Source organism: Eschrichtius robustus, chromosome 3, assembly GCF_028021215.1.
Source record: "Eschrichtius robustus isolate mEscRob2 chromosome 3, mEscRob2.pri, whole genome shotgun sequence".
NCBI lineage: Eukaryota > Metazoa > Chordata > Mammalia > Artiodactyla > Eschrichtiidae > Eschrichtius > Eschrichtius robustus.
In genome coordinates this window covers 130,893,286-130,907,465 of record NC_090826.1, presented here as the reverse complement: position 1 = coordinate 130,907,465, position 14,180 = coordinate 130,893,286, and the positions used below count along the sequence as shown (strand labels likewise).

General features: G+C 39.5%; 1 protein-coding gene across 1 annotated transcript in view; it reads left to right on the top strand.

The window, feature by feature from the left end:
* LOC137762839 (ankyrin repeat domain-containing protein 45) overlaps nucleotides 1–13,002 on the top strand; it is a 151,529-nt gene extending 138,527 nt beyond the window's left edge. Inside the window, exons 27-32 of the mRNA XM_068541261.1 lie at nucleotides 324–491; nucleotides 1,543–1,674; nucleotides 7,125–7,310; nucleotides 8,842–8,926; nucleotides 10,768–10,823; nucleotides 12,473–13,002. Coding sequence (XP_068397362.1) covers nucleotides 324–491; nucleotides 1,543–1,674; nucleotides 7,125–7,310; nucleotides 8,842–8,926; nucleotides 10,768–10,823; nucleotides 12,473–12,508 — 663 coding nt within the window. The 3' untranslated portion in view covers nucleotides 12,509–13,002. The remainder of the gene's footprint in view (nucleotides 1–323; nucleotides 492–1,542; nucleotides 1,675–7,124; nucleotides 7,311–8,841; nucleotides 8,927–10,767; nucleotides 10,824–12,472) is intronic.
* Nucleotides 13,003–14,180: the final 1,178 nt, after the last annotated feature.

Below are 14,180 nucleotides of genomic sequence, written 5' to 3'. Positions count from 1 at the left end.
TAAGAATATCTAATAGACTTAGAGTGGGTGCTTGCATTAGTGGCAGACTGCAGTGACTACTTTTGGTGGAATTTTTATACAAGGAAGGTAAATAGGGGTCATCTGTAAAGCTAAAGATTAGAAACAATATTGCCTTGGAGAGTTGAAGTGTGAAAGAAACCATGATTCTTGTGAAGCCTAATTCCTCCTTTACACCTGAAAGGATTCATAAAGAATCTTTTCCTTCCACTGTAATAATTGCAAGAAAAACTGGGAGCTCCTGGGGTTTGGTCAAGGGCTTTTAATTTTATATTTCCCTTGGCACAGTTTTTTCCCCCTTGCAGTTGCAGAGTTCACCTCCTACCTTTGGAATAGACAGGAGCCTAAGCGCTGATAGAGAGTCCACGACCAGGTTTACAGAGTACTGTACTAGTGGAGACATAATTGGAGAGTTGAGCTGTCTGCTTAAGCGTGAAATTGAATATACTGCCATCTGTGAAACTATTTTACAGGTAAGAAACTGGTTCCGTCTATATTGTGGGTTGTTAGTTAATTCTTCCTCAAGTCAATAAGGAGTGCCAGTATCTTTGCTTCCTCTGGGTTCTGATATCTTACTTAGTCACCCAACCAGCTACTGTGAAGCAGTGTAGACTAGCTGAGAGAGGCCAATTTAGTGTCTCACATCTGCTATGGGATCTGGAGGGTGATATTTTAATCAAGGAGACTACGTCAGTTTTTTTTATTAAGAGAGAAAGTATCTAACTTTTGATGTTATGAGGATAAGGAAAAAATATATGTAAAGTGCCTGGCATGTTTAGGTGCTCAATAAATGGCCACCATAATGAGAGTGGTGTTTTTAAAGTATACTTGTGTTTCAACCCTCTTTCTTCCATTTTTCCCTTGCTAAGTAAGAAGTTTATTTAACAAATAAATGGCCTGATATTGCACTAGCTGTGGGCGATTCAAATTGAAATTAGTGAAAGTTCCCACTTACAAAGAATTTTCAAGCTTTTGGGACTGTTAGATGCAACAGAGCAGGGTCCAGAGTCTTAGGAGTGTGACAAACAGAAAGGAATGTCGCCTTATCGGTTTCATACCATTTCATTTTTGGAAGAGGATAGAAGGCATAAATGTATTCACAAGGCTGAATTGAATTCACTGAAGTTCAGGTAATTGAACTTCAGTGAATTCTGAAAGAGTTGTCTTCCTTATTTGGATTGGCACTTTGCTGGAGACAAATACTATGAATGAGCCAACGTGACCTACTGTGACCATAAAGATAGATAAGTTTATGTGGCTTAGTTCCTTAATCTTGGGCTCATGATTATCCTACCTATTGACTGGTGTAAAATTTCCTGGCCTGTTTTTAAGTTTATAGCTTTAATTGGACTGTACATTTTATCATCTTATGCTTAAACGGCAGAGTATCATAATTACTATACTAGAGTTGATAGTTCTTTCTAGGAGGTTAGGTGAAGATGAAATCTACAGGCATTTTTTTTTCTGATGGTCTTGTAATTTAGTTTCAAGTCAAGCATACTGTTCGATACCTTGTCATTTCAGGCTTGCTTTATCTCCCTGGAGGATTTATATGAAGGCTTTGATGTCTTCTGGCCATCCCTGGAATATAAAATATGGCTGAAGCTTGCTCTCAGTATTGCCTATCAGTATTTTGAATCAAGTCTCATTGATGAGGTAAGTTGCATGATTAAAATATGAATGAAATTTTATTTACTGTATTTTTTACAAAATGCATTTCATATTTTGGAGACAAAGAAAGGAAGGTGTGTCTGATCTTTCAAAGTAATATTTCACAGTCCTCATCACTCACTTATCCTGACTTCCTATAGGTCATCAGTCCCCTTGTGACAGCTGATTTTCCCAGGCTACCTGCAGTCATCCCTTAAAAATAATAAAGTCAGCAAATCTTAAATAGGTAGATCCCCAAGAATCAAGCATAGCATTAATTAGAATGAGTTAATGAGCATTCAGTCTGGTGTTTATTATAGTCTACTCTATCTACCTACGTTAATATAAATCTCCTGCCTTTTCAAATTTTTACTGAGTTTACTAAGCCTCATCTATGAACTTTCTCTCCAAAAAGTAGTGGTTCAAGTCTGTTCTTGGACTGGCACAATGTACAACCCCATATTTACGTCCCATTTAGTAATTTTTTGAGCCCCTATCATGAGTCAGCAACTGGAGAAGTGACAGACCTTAAGTTCAACAATATTCATTGAATTGTGAGATATATATATATCTGAATATAAATATTGGGTTAAAAAATTAGCATGTCTCAGGAGAATGAGAAGAGAAGCCACAGACTGAGAGAAAATATTTGCAAAAGACACATCAGATAAGGAACTATTATCCAGAATATACGAAGAGCTTTTAAAACTCAACAGTAGGAAAAAAAACCAGCCTGATTAAAAAATGGGCCAAAGATCATAACAGACACCTTATCAAAGAAGATATACGAATGGCAAATAAACATAGGAAAAGATGCTCCACATCCTATGTCATCAGGGAAATGCAAATTAAAACAACAATATGATACCACTACAAACCTATTAATTGGCCAATATTTGGAACACTGACAACACCAGTTGCTGGCAAGGGTATGGAGCAACAGGAACTCTCATTCATTGCTGGTGAGAATGCGAAATGGTACATAGCCACTTTGGAAGACAGTTTGGCGGTTTCTTACAAAACTAACATACTCTTGCCATATGACCCAGTAATCACTCTCTTTGATATTTATCCAAAGGAGTTCAAAACTTATGTCCACACAAAAACCTACACATGGATTTTTTAAAAAAATTGAAGTATATTTGATTTACAGTGTTCTCTTAGTTTCAGGTATACAGCAAAGTGATTCTGTTATATACATATATACATACACATATATATACTTTTTCCTTATATATTATTATAATATATTGAGTATAGTTCCCTGTGCTATACAGTAGGTCCTTGTTGGCTGTCTGTTTTATATATAGTAGTGTGTATTTTATATATATTAGTGTGTATATGTTTATTCCTCCCTTCTCTTTCCCCTTTGGTAACCATAAGTTTGTTTTCTATGTCTGTGGGTCTATTTCTGTTTTGTATATAAGTTTATTTGTATCATTTTTTTTTAGATCCCACATATAAGTGATGTCATATGATATTTGTCTTTCTCTGTCTGACTTACTTCACTTAGTATGATAATCTCTAGGTCAATCCATGTTGGTGCAAATGGCATTATTTCATTCTTTTTTATGGCTGAATAATATTCCATTGAATATATATACCACATCTTCTTTATCCATTCATCTGTTGATGGACATTTACGTTGCTTCCATGTCTTGGCTATTGTAAATAGTGCTGCAATGAACGTTGGGGTGCATATGTCTTTTCAAGTTATGGTATTCTCTGGATATATGCCCAAGGATGGGATTGCAGGATCATATGGTAGCTCATTTTTAGTTTTTTAAGGAACCTCCATACTGTTCTCCACAGTGACTGCACCAATTTACATTCCCACCAACAGCATAGGAGGGTTCCCTTTTCTCCACACCCTCTCCAGCATTTATTATTTGTAGACTTTTTGAGGATGGCCATTCTGACCAGTGTGAGGTGATACCTCATGGTAGTTTTGATTTGCATTTCTCTAATAATTAGTGATGTTGAGCATCTTTTCACGTGCCTTTTGGCCATCTGCATGTTTTCTTTGGAGAAATGTCTGTTTAGATCTTCTGCCCATTTTTTGATTTGTTTGTTTGTTTTTTTGATATTGAGCTGTATGAACTGTTTGTATATTTTGGAGATTAATCCCTTGTTGGTTGCATCATTTGCAAATATTTTCTCCCATTCTGTAGGTTTTCTGTTTGTTTTGTTTATGAAAAACCTACACACAAATGTTTATAATACCTTATTCATAATTGCCAAAACTTGGAAGCAGTCAACCAAGATGTTTTTCAGTAGATGAATGGATAAACTGTGATACTTCCAGACAATGGAATATTATTCAGTGCTAAAAAGAAATGAGTTATTAAGCCATGAAAAAGACATGGAAGAAACTTAAATGCATATTACTAAGTGAAAGAAGCCATCTGAAAAGGCTACATACTCTATGGTTCCAACAATAGGACTTTCTGGAAAAGGCAAAACTATGAAGACAATAAAAAGACCAATGGTTGCTAGGAGTTGGGGTGACGAGGCATGAACAGGTAGAGCACAGAGGATCTTTAGGGCAATGAAAATACTCTACGATACATGTATGATGGATACCTGTCTTTGTACATTAGTCCAAACCCATAGAATGTACAACACCAACAGTGAAACCTAATGTAAACTAAGGACTTTGGGTGATTATGTGTATCAGTGTAGATTCAGTGGTTGTAATAAATGTACCACTCTGGTGGAGAATGTTGATAATAGGGGAGGCTCTGCATGTATAAGGGCAGGGGGTTATGAGAAATCTCTGTACCTTCTTCTCAGTTTTGCTGTGAATCTAAAACTACTCTAAAAAATTGTCTTAAAAAATTAGCACATCATGCTAAGGCAGTCATGTTTCTTTTACTATGTGGCAATAATAATTTTCAGAAAAATTTTAACAGAAGGGTAAGGAGATTTAGATTCTTTTCCTTTTGCTTTGCCTCTTCATGAGCAGTAGGACAAGTTTAGAGTCTACTATGAAACTCCAGAGGAGAGAATTGGGACCCAAAAGTTGAAACTCTATGGAGTGAGACTTAACTCCATACTAAGGTGAATGTCCTTTCATTTTTAAAAAATTCACAAGCAACACATATTCATTATATAAATTAAAAAAACACAGTTACAAAACATAAGAAGATAATAATAATTTTCTACCCCAATTTACTTCCCAGAAAATCTCTGTTTAACAATTTGGCTTATTTCCTTCTAGTCTTTTTCCAGTAAAGAACTAACCAATTAAGACTTTTTAGAACCCCCAAGGACTAATAAGATTATGCTGAACCCGCTCCTCTAGACCACACAACTCAAAATTTATATGCATTTAAAAACCAAAATAGCTTTTTAAGAGATTTTTCTGGTTGTAAAGTTCTAGATAAGTTTGCTAATTTTCTTATGTTTTTGGTGCCCCAGCTATGCTGGTGCCCTCAGCAATTAAGTGTTTGATTTGCATGTCAGGGACCAAGATCTGAGGGCTGAATCATGTAGCTGTGTACTTCCTGTGGCTGGAAATGTTCAGAATGAGCTGATGGCCGCTGTCAGGGCACCGTCCAGGAGATTACTACTGTTGGACTGACCTCTAAGCTCCTATATTAGTTTGCTGGGGCTTCTGTCACAAGGTGCTGCAAACTGGGTGACTTAAACGACAGAAATTTATTGTCTCACAGTTCTCAAGGCTAGAAATCTGAAATCAAGGTCCTGGCAGTACTGGTTCCTACTGAGGGCTATGGGGGAGAATCTAGTCTAGGCCTCCCTCCTTGGCCTGTAGATGGCTGTCTTCATCTTCACATGGAATTCCCCCTGTATGTATGTCTGTGTCTAAATTTCCCCTTTTCATAAGGACACCAGTCATATTGGATTAGGTGTCCACCCTGTTCCAGTTTGACCTCATCTTATCTTAAACAATTACATCTGCAATGACCCTATTTCCAAATAAGGTAACATTCTGAGGTACTGGGGTTTAAGACTTCATTATATGAATTTTGGAGGGACACAATTCAATCCATAACAGCTCTCTTCTAGCTCTAAAATCTATGATTCTGAGCCTTGGCATATGCTTAAGTTTTGTTTTGTTTTGTTTGTTCCCTTGTCAAGTGGGACGTTTGCTTACTGCAAGGTAAAACCTGTGCATATTTAGGACTCTGGTTCTTGTGCGAATAGAAATCCAAGAGGCATAGCTGACTGCCCTGCTGTGGCTGATTATAAATAAATCAGGGCTGGGCAACCACATTCAGGGCCACTAAACAGTAGCAATATAAAAGCTCTGAATTCAGAATCTTGTCAATATAAAAGTTCTGAATTCAGAATCTTGTCAGAAGTCATTCTGCACTCCAGATAAATTCTATCTGTTGGCCCCAGGGTCTGTTTGCCCTTTGGCACCCTCAAAGAACTCAGCTAAATCAGTGAATTTGCTTTCTTCTTCTTTTTTTAAACTTTTGATCTTTCCTTTATTTTAGTCATTTTTTAAATTGAAATATAGTTGATGTACAATGTTATCTTAGTTTCAGGTATACAACATAATGATTTGACATTTGCATACGTAATGCAATGATCACCATGATAAGTCTAGTAACCACCTGCTCCAAAGTTATTACAATGTTATTGACCATATTCCTTATGCTGTATATTACATTCCCGTGACTTATTTATTGTGTAACTGGAGGTTACTACCTCTTAATCCTCTTCACCTATTTTATCCAACCTCCCACCTCCCCTCTCCTCTGGCAACCACCATTTTGCTCTCTGTATCTGTAAGTCTGTGTCTGTTCTGTTTTGTTTGTTCATTTGTTTTGTTTTTTAGATTGCACATGTAAGTGAGATCATATGGTATTTGTCTTTCTCTATCTGACTTATTTCACTTAGCATAATACTCTCTAGGTTCATCTATGTTGTCGCAAATGGCAAGATTTCATTCTTTTTTATGACGGAGTAATATCCATTCCATATATATATACTGACTTAGAGGTCAGTCCAACAGTCCAACAGTATATATATATATATACCACATCTTCTTTATCCATTCATCTATCAATGACATTTAGGTTGCTTTCATATCTTGGCTCTTGTAAATCATGTTGCAGTGAGCATAGGGGTGCATATATCTTTTCAAATTAGTGTTTTTATTTTCTTTGGGTAAATACCCAGAAGTGGGATTGCTGGATCATATGGTAGTTTTATTGTTAATTTTTTGAGGAACCTCCTACTATTTCCCATAGTGGCTGCACCAGTTGACAATCCCAGCAACAGTGCACGAAGCTTCCCTTTTCTCCACATCCTTGCCAACACTTATTTGTTGTCTTTTTGATGATAGCCATTCTGATAAGTGTGAACTGGTTTCCATTTCCTTATGATTAATGATGTCGAGCATCTTTTCATGTGGAATATGCTTTCTTCTTGATACCGTGTATCATTTTGTATGATTTATAGGACAAAATCTCATTTTATTTTAGGACTTAAAGTTTCAGAAGTGCGTGGCCCTCCATCATGCATATGTGGAGACTTTATCAAGCTATAACGAAATGACTGTTGATAATGTGAACATGAAATTCGTTATTCTTGTATACGGCAGTGTTATTGATACTAAGACAGAGGTACCATATCTTGCACCTTGCATTTTACCTAAAACCTGTGAACAGGTAAGGAGGATCATTTCTAAAGAGTCATTTGCTTTTCATGGTGCCCCGTAAGTGACTTTAAAACTCAACCAACCACCTTAAAGAGAAATTTAACCTAGAAAGACCCTACAGTTCTCACCTGCCCTTAACAAAACAGTCAAAATGTACCCAGGGCTTCTGTGTACTGTTGTACAAGTTGTGCCCTGCACAAGAGTGTCACTGAGGGACAAGGGGGGCAGGCATCTGCCTGCTCTCTGCTTGCCAAGCTGTTTGCCCTGGCATGGGCTGTGCCTCCCCAGAGGAAGGACGGGGTACATTTTTCCTAGTTCATGCCAAGGCAATGACACTGCTTGCTAGCATGGCTCTGGAAGTTATCTGCACTGGTTGATAAGAAGGGAGATGCGTTGGGGCCATGTCACTTTGTTGACACATTAGGGTCTAGGGGCACAACTTGATAGACGGCCCTGGGCCTCATCATTCCACACCTCTGTAAGGAAGGGGGAAGTGTGAACACCTAGGACAAAACAGGGGATGGGAAGAGTAGAAGCCAGGTCCCTACTGGGCCAAGCCATCTGCCGTCGGACCACAGGAGTGATGTGAGGACAGAGCCCAAGAATGAAGAGGATCAAGAGGCCAGGAGAAGAGCTGACATCTCTTTAATCTGGTAACAAGTTTGGGAGAGACGCTTTCTGCTTATTCAGGCCAGGAACGTTCACTAATTTAATGAAATTTTATGTCCTGGAAAAGTTGGTAAACCTCCTAAAAAGTGCATTTGCCACTTTCCTAACTAATGTTCTTATTTTGTCAACCTCTCAACAATTCAGAGGGTGAAGGTAATTTAAATGTTTTTTTTAAATAGAAAATGAAAATCACTTTAGCTTTGAAACAAGGGGTGGGGGACAGTGGGAGCAATCCCACAGTTTAGTTTGTTAAGACACCAGAGTTTGGAGTCAGGCATACTTGGATTTAAAACCTGACCCCTGTGCTCACTAGGTGTGTGAGCGGAGGAAAGGTGCCTTCTGACCCTCAGTTTCCTCTTAGTAAGATGAGGATAACAGCAGCAGTCGTCTCCTAAGGTTCTTGTGGGGATTAAATGAGATAATACGTGATAATATCTAGAAATGATAGTTCTAATTGTTACTTATGTATGCTCCTTGCATTCTGGGAGGGCAGATTTTGCGGCACATGGGGCAAAAGCTTGAGGAAGAGAGCTCTTTTTCCTATCTGGGAAGGCTGGGGCCTGAGCCCTTGAATGTCAATGTCGGAATAAAAGTAACTCAGTGGATGCTGGGGATTGCATTTTCCAAATTCGTTCCAAGTAAGGTGTAGAAATTTCCTTTCTGATGTTTATAAATATCCAAAAGATAACCTCCTGGTCCAAGACTTTTTGAAACAAGGTTAAAGAGGATGTGAAATGAAAAAGATAGCGCTTAGGTTGGAGGCCGAGTTCTAGGTTTTGGCTTATTTCTTATATCCTTTGGAAAGGTTAGGAAGCAGCCATCTTAGAGATCAAAGAATGCTCTTTTGACTAATTTTGACTTTTCTCCTTTAGGTGCAGGGAACTTCAGATTTAAGCAAGCTGCTGGTTATCCAAGCACCTGCACCTGCCAAAAATAATAATAATGCCAAGGTCATGGGTAAGGGGTAGCCCTTTAGTGGTAAGAAAACCACTGAGAAGGAATTTTGTTACATATGAGATTCATTTTATTCTAAGAAAATGGTTTGAGGGCCTTGTGTGGGTTTATCATCCATCTCCATTCTTGGGCCCACCCTGGCTGCCACATTGCTTCTGGGAGGTCACATATCAGAGACTTCCAGACACTGAAATCCAGGTGGCTCTTGCTCTCTCTCATGCCTTTCCCTCCACAACCTTGTGGGAGGACAGCAGCTTCTACCTTGTACTCTGATCCTATAGGCTGGAGCTCCGTAGTGCTGTTGGGGGCCGAGCAGGCATGGGGAGGGGATAGACTCACACAGCAGACCCAGGTGTGGGAGCCGGTTTTCTCTCAACGACCAAAGGGAATATAGGATCTGACCCATGCTCATTGAAAGCCACGGTCATAGCCACAACTCAAGTGACTTGCTTTGAGGTGCACTTTGATAGTCACTAAGTAATTATTGTCACTAAATGCATATTAGTACCCAATTGCTTATATCATGGTGCTGAGCATACTATAAAGAAGACTAGATAGGAAGGCCTTGCTGTAGGGAAAATATGTTCAAGATCTTTCACTCAGTGCTCAGCATCCTGCCTTACCAAACCCAGTGTCACCATTTTCCCAGCTACCCCAGCTTGAAAACACAATCAACCTTGATTTGCTCCGCTAATTAGCACCATCCCAGTGCTTGCGATTCATGTAACCTGCTAGCTCAGGCAGGTTCAATTCTTAATGAATTGTTAATTTGTGGGAGAGGGGGTTACGTGATTTCAAACTGTGTGCATAAAGGGCACATTTTATCAATAGTTTACATCTCAGTGTTCCTCATTTGCATAATTCTTATAAAATGCAACCCCACAGTATGCTGGGCACTGTGCAAAGCACTAGTTGGTGAGTGAGCGAACAAGGCCTCTGCCCTTGTCAGAGATATTCAAGAAGTAATTTCACTTCTCCCCTAGAAGCAAATTCAACCTCAGACATTCTTACAGCTCACTTTGCATGCCCTGTTCTGGGGTCATATGCAGCACCATGATATTGGGAGCTCCCTGTGCTCCTGGGTCTCCTGTCCAAGTTGGCTAACACTGAGATGACCATTACCCCAGCCTTCACACTGTCTTTAGGTCTGCCACTCTGCTACTTCCCCAGCACTCTTGGGGCACAGGAGTGTATGGCAAGGCTGGGAGCTCAGGGTCTAATGTCAGCCCCCTTAGGGCACCCTGAGGGCTATTTTAGAGTGAGGGAAATATATCACTCTGCATTCCCCGATGTGTTTGGGAGGAAGGTCACAAATGGTAGGCCCATGGACTTGATCCAGCCGGTACACTGGATTTGGCCCACATACATGTTTTCTTTAAAAATTTTAAAATTGTCAAGTATGTAAACATCCAGAAATTCACATTTTAAAAAAATCCAGATTTTGAGCTTTACTTGAAAAAAAAATCAGAAAGTCTGCCAACCCTCGGTCCTCATATCTATGTGTGGCAACAATCAGAGCTGAGCATCTCTGGCTCCTACAGGGGAAGCAGATGCTCTACGGTTTGCCTCAGTCCACTCCCTCTTGTGTTATATCCAAACCATTTTGTTTGTGTGAACTGCCTCTTCTCATTTGGGTTTGCCAGCCCTTGTATTGGACTTTTGGGAGCCTAGTAACAAATGTCCTTGAGGGAAAAAAGTAAAAAGCCTATCTGAAAGGGGAGAAGAGAAAGGCGACACTTACAGGGAGGAAGTAAGTTGAAATTTCAAAATATCCTCCTGCTACCTATACTCTTAAATTCCTAATTTAGTTTTTCTGTTTAATGCATTTATTTGGATTGGCTCAGTCAACACCAGTCTTGGAATGACCAGGAGAGACTATCACTGGAAGAGAAAAAATGAGGTAATAAACTTGACACTTTGATTAGATTTTTCTTACTGTGAATATTAAACTACACAGTGAAAATAAATTGTAAAGTCAAGTAGCAACATGTAGGTGGTGAGAAAAATGGCAGCTCGTTAATATGGGAAAATTGGGATTAAAGTTCACCTGAATTACTTAACAATTAAAATTATAGGATATTTTTGAAAACTGTAATTTTGCCCTAGCCCCCCTCTCCCAATTTCCCCCCCCCCCAACTCCCTTCCCCCCTGATATTTAGTTCAAAAGTAGGGCTATCTGGGATTAAGGATGGGGAGGGCCATTCACCATACACACAGTTAGACATTAGTATGTAAATATGGATGCTTCTCTCTTTGGAGTGCGCGTTCCCATGGATGTGTGGGTCTCTCTGGTGGGGGGTGTGTGGCGCACAGGTAGATCACGGACATCTTCCTAGGGTATCAATTTTTCTTGACAGTCTTTCAAAGGGAGAAGTTAACTCATTTTACGGTTAGGTTACTTAAAATATTTTATATGGAAACAAACATACTATGGAGTAGGATGACAAATTTGCACGAATTTAAGATGAAACAAGAGACCTCAAAATATTTTATTATGGAGAGTCACTTATGTGTTGCGCTGACATTTTGTCCTAGTTTCCTCAGTAATCAGAGCTAATTTAGAAAAGTTTGAGAAGTGCTGGAAGCCAGGCCTAGAGTTGGGGAGGGAGAGGGCTGGTAGAGGCAAATCTGGTGGGGAGAAGGGTAGCCTGCAAGGGGGTGTCTCTGTGAGGGCCCCTAACAGAGTTCCCTTGGGCCAGAGCCCACTGCTGAGTGGAGGGGAGGAGAAGACAGCTCTGACAGAGCAATAGGGCGACAGGCAAATGCAGAAGTGGGCCAGGTAGCAGTAACGGTGCCAAGAATGGGCTTCAGGAGCCTTCAGCACCCTTCCTCCGCCAGTTGCCAAGTCCCTCCAAATACACGTCTTCTAAGGAAAAATGATGTGCTGTGTAAATGCAGCTTCATGAGAAGTCCCTTGGCCCATCACATCCCCAACCAGATAGCCACCCTAAGACCCTCCTAATAGAAATTCTGGTCCTGCCACTATTATTTATGACAATCACGGTGGTTTGCAGTGTGTTTCTTGGGGGAAGGACAGTGGCATTGACCAAACTGGCAGTTCTTTGTTCTTTTAAACAAAGCAATTTAAATCTTTTCAGGCGGTCTTCCTAGGTCATCCTCTCCTTTCTTAAAGGGACCCTATTTCACAAATGGGGAAACCTAACTGGGAGTCTAGTGATTTGGTTCCGCACTTGCCACTGTCTTTTCCAGGCCCCATTATTAAAAAAATTCTCATTCCAACTTAGGAAAAAAGTTTCCAGCTTACCTTGCAATCAGTCACAAAGATAACTGGAATTCAACTCTCCTAACATTTCTCTTTAAGTGCGCCTTTGATACACTACTCTAATTGAATTAATGTATCTCTCTTTACAAGATGATGTTTGATGGTATAGAGATGCACATGTACTTACTCAAAGTCCTTAATATGTAAGATGTTTTAAAGGCAGTGTTCCAGATAATGGAAGCTTTTCAGTAAGTTTTCTGATTGCACTTGAGTTTTTTTCTGAAATGCTCATAGTCAAATATTTTACTTTTGACTTTCTTTTACAGTTGGAAACTGGATCCCATTTTAGAAAAGGACATTAATGGCACTTATGTGATACGTGGAGTCAGGTTAAAGACCGAGCTAATATCCTGACTCAAGTGCTGAAAGACTGTCTGGCAAGGAGTTTACTTAGAAGTTGCTAAAACAATTTACTGCTGCATTTATTTTACAAGCAATTGATGGACTGCTGCAAAAGCTCTAATTTTAAGTAGTTGCATTATACTTAAGATATTCAAAATCCCTCAGGATAATATAAGATATCCTAAAGCTTATGGCCTAGCAAATGAAATCCTGCATCCAGCTGAGAGCAAGTTATAATAGAGCAGGAGTTATCAAAAGCACTGTACAGTTAACATACTACTGTCTAAAGCATAGGACCTATAATTTTGATTTGTGATATTGCTACAATTAGTGCCTCCCTAATGTTTTTCAGAGTAAAATCATTTCCCCCATCCCCAGTTTAGTAAATATTGAAAAACGGAATAGGTTCCATAACTTTAGTTATTGAAAGCACAGTTTAGGAGAAATTAACAATCTTACATTGCATAGTACTGTTTGATATCACTTTTCATTTTCTTTTAAAAAGTCAAATAAAATAGAAGTTTATGATCTGATTATTATTTAGAATCTATTGTTCCTTTTATTATTATTATTACTTTTACTATTATTCTCTACTCCAGGGAAAACCATAATGGAAGTAAGAATAGAAGGAAACACAAGAGAAAAAGTCAAGCCTTTTACGAACCTTCTGGATACCTAGAATAGGGCAGTATTTCTCAGAGTGGCCTGCGGAGCACCTGTGTTTCAACAAGTGCCAGGTGTGGCTGCACGTTACACACCCACAGGACCGCCTGGCAGTTTAAGGAAGTTATCACAGACCCAGTCTCATTTTAGCCTCCTTCTCCTTCAGCTTTGGCTTGTGACTTTTATCCTCAGGGTGGCAAAATGACATCTGTAACTTGGGCATCCCATTTGCTTTTCAGTGAGGCAAGGTGCTTTCTCTTTATTAGGCTTTACCTTTTAGTCAGGAAGGGACCCCCACCCCAGGCCAGCACTATCACATGACCACACTGATCTGTCATCTTAAGATGAATTTTAACTGGCACCTCAACTTGCCACCATTCATACAATCTGGGTATTTTTCGTAAAGAATAAGGGGAAATGGATACTGGGTGAACTACAGTGTCTGCTGTACTCTGCATCACAATCCCATACCTGTTATAGATAGGGTTGTTACAGATGAAGAACTTCTGGCCATCTGTAGAATCCATCTCTGGGGGTAGGCCCCTGGCCTGCACATTTTAACCCATTCCTCATGTGATTTAATGCATACTGAAGCTTGAGATGCCTAAGGTAAGGGATAAAGAAGTAGCAGAAAACAGATGTCTGCTCTACAGTCTTGCTTACAAGGCACACTGCCATGTATTTGAAACAGCTGGAGGATACTTCATTCCATGCATATCAGTTAGGATGCTTTTGGCTGCAGGTACCAGAAAACCCAACTCGAAAAGGCTTAAACACTAAGGTTATTTATTATTTTATGTAATAGAAGTCCAGAGGTAGGACAGGTTCGCAGTTGGTAGATTCAGTGAAGATCATAAAGAATCAGATGTTTTTCTTTCTCTCCACTTGGCTGTTGACCTTTACAGCCTCATTCTATGGCTGGATCCCTGCTCCCAGGTTGTAACTTGGCTGCCAGCAGCAGTTTAATGT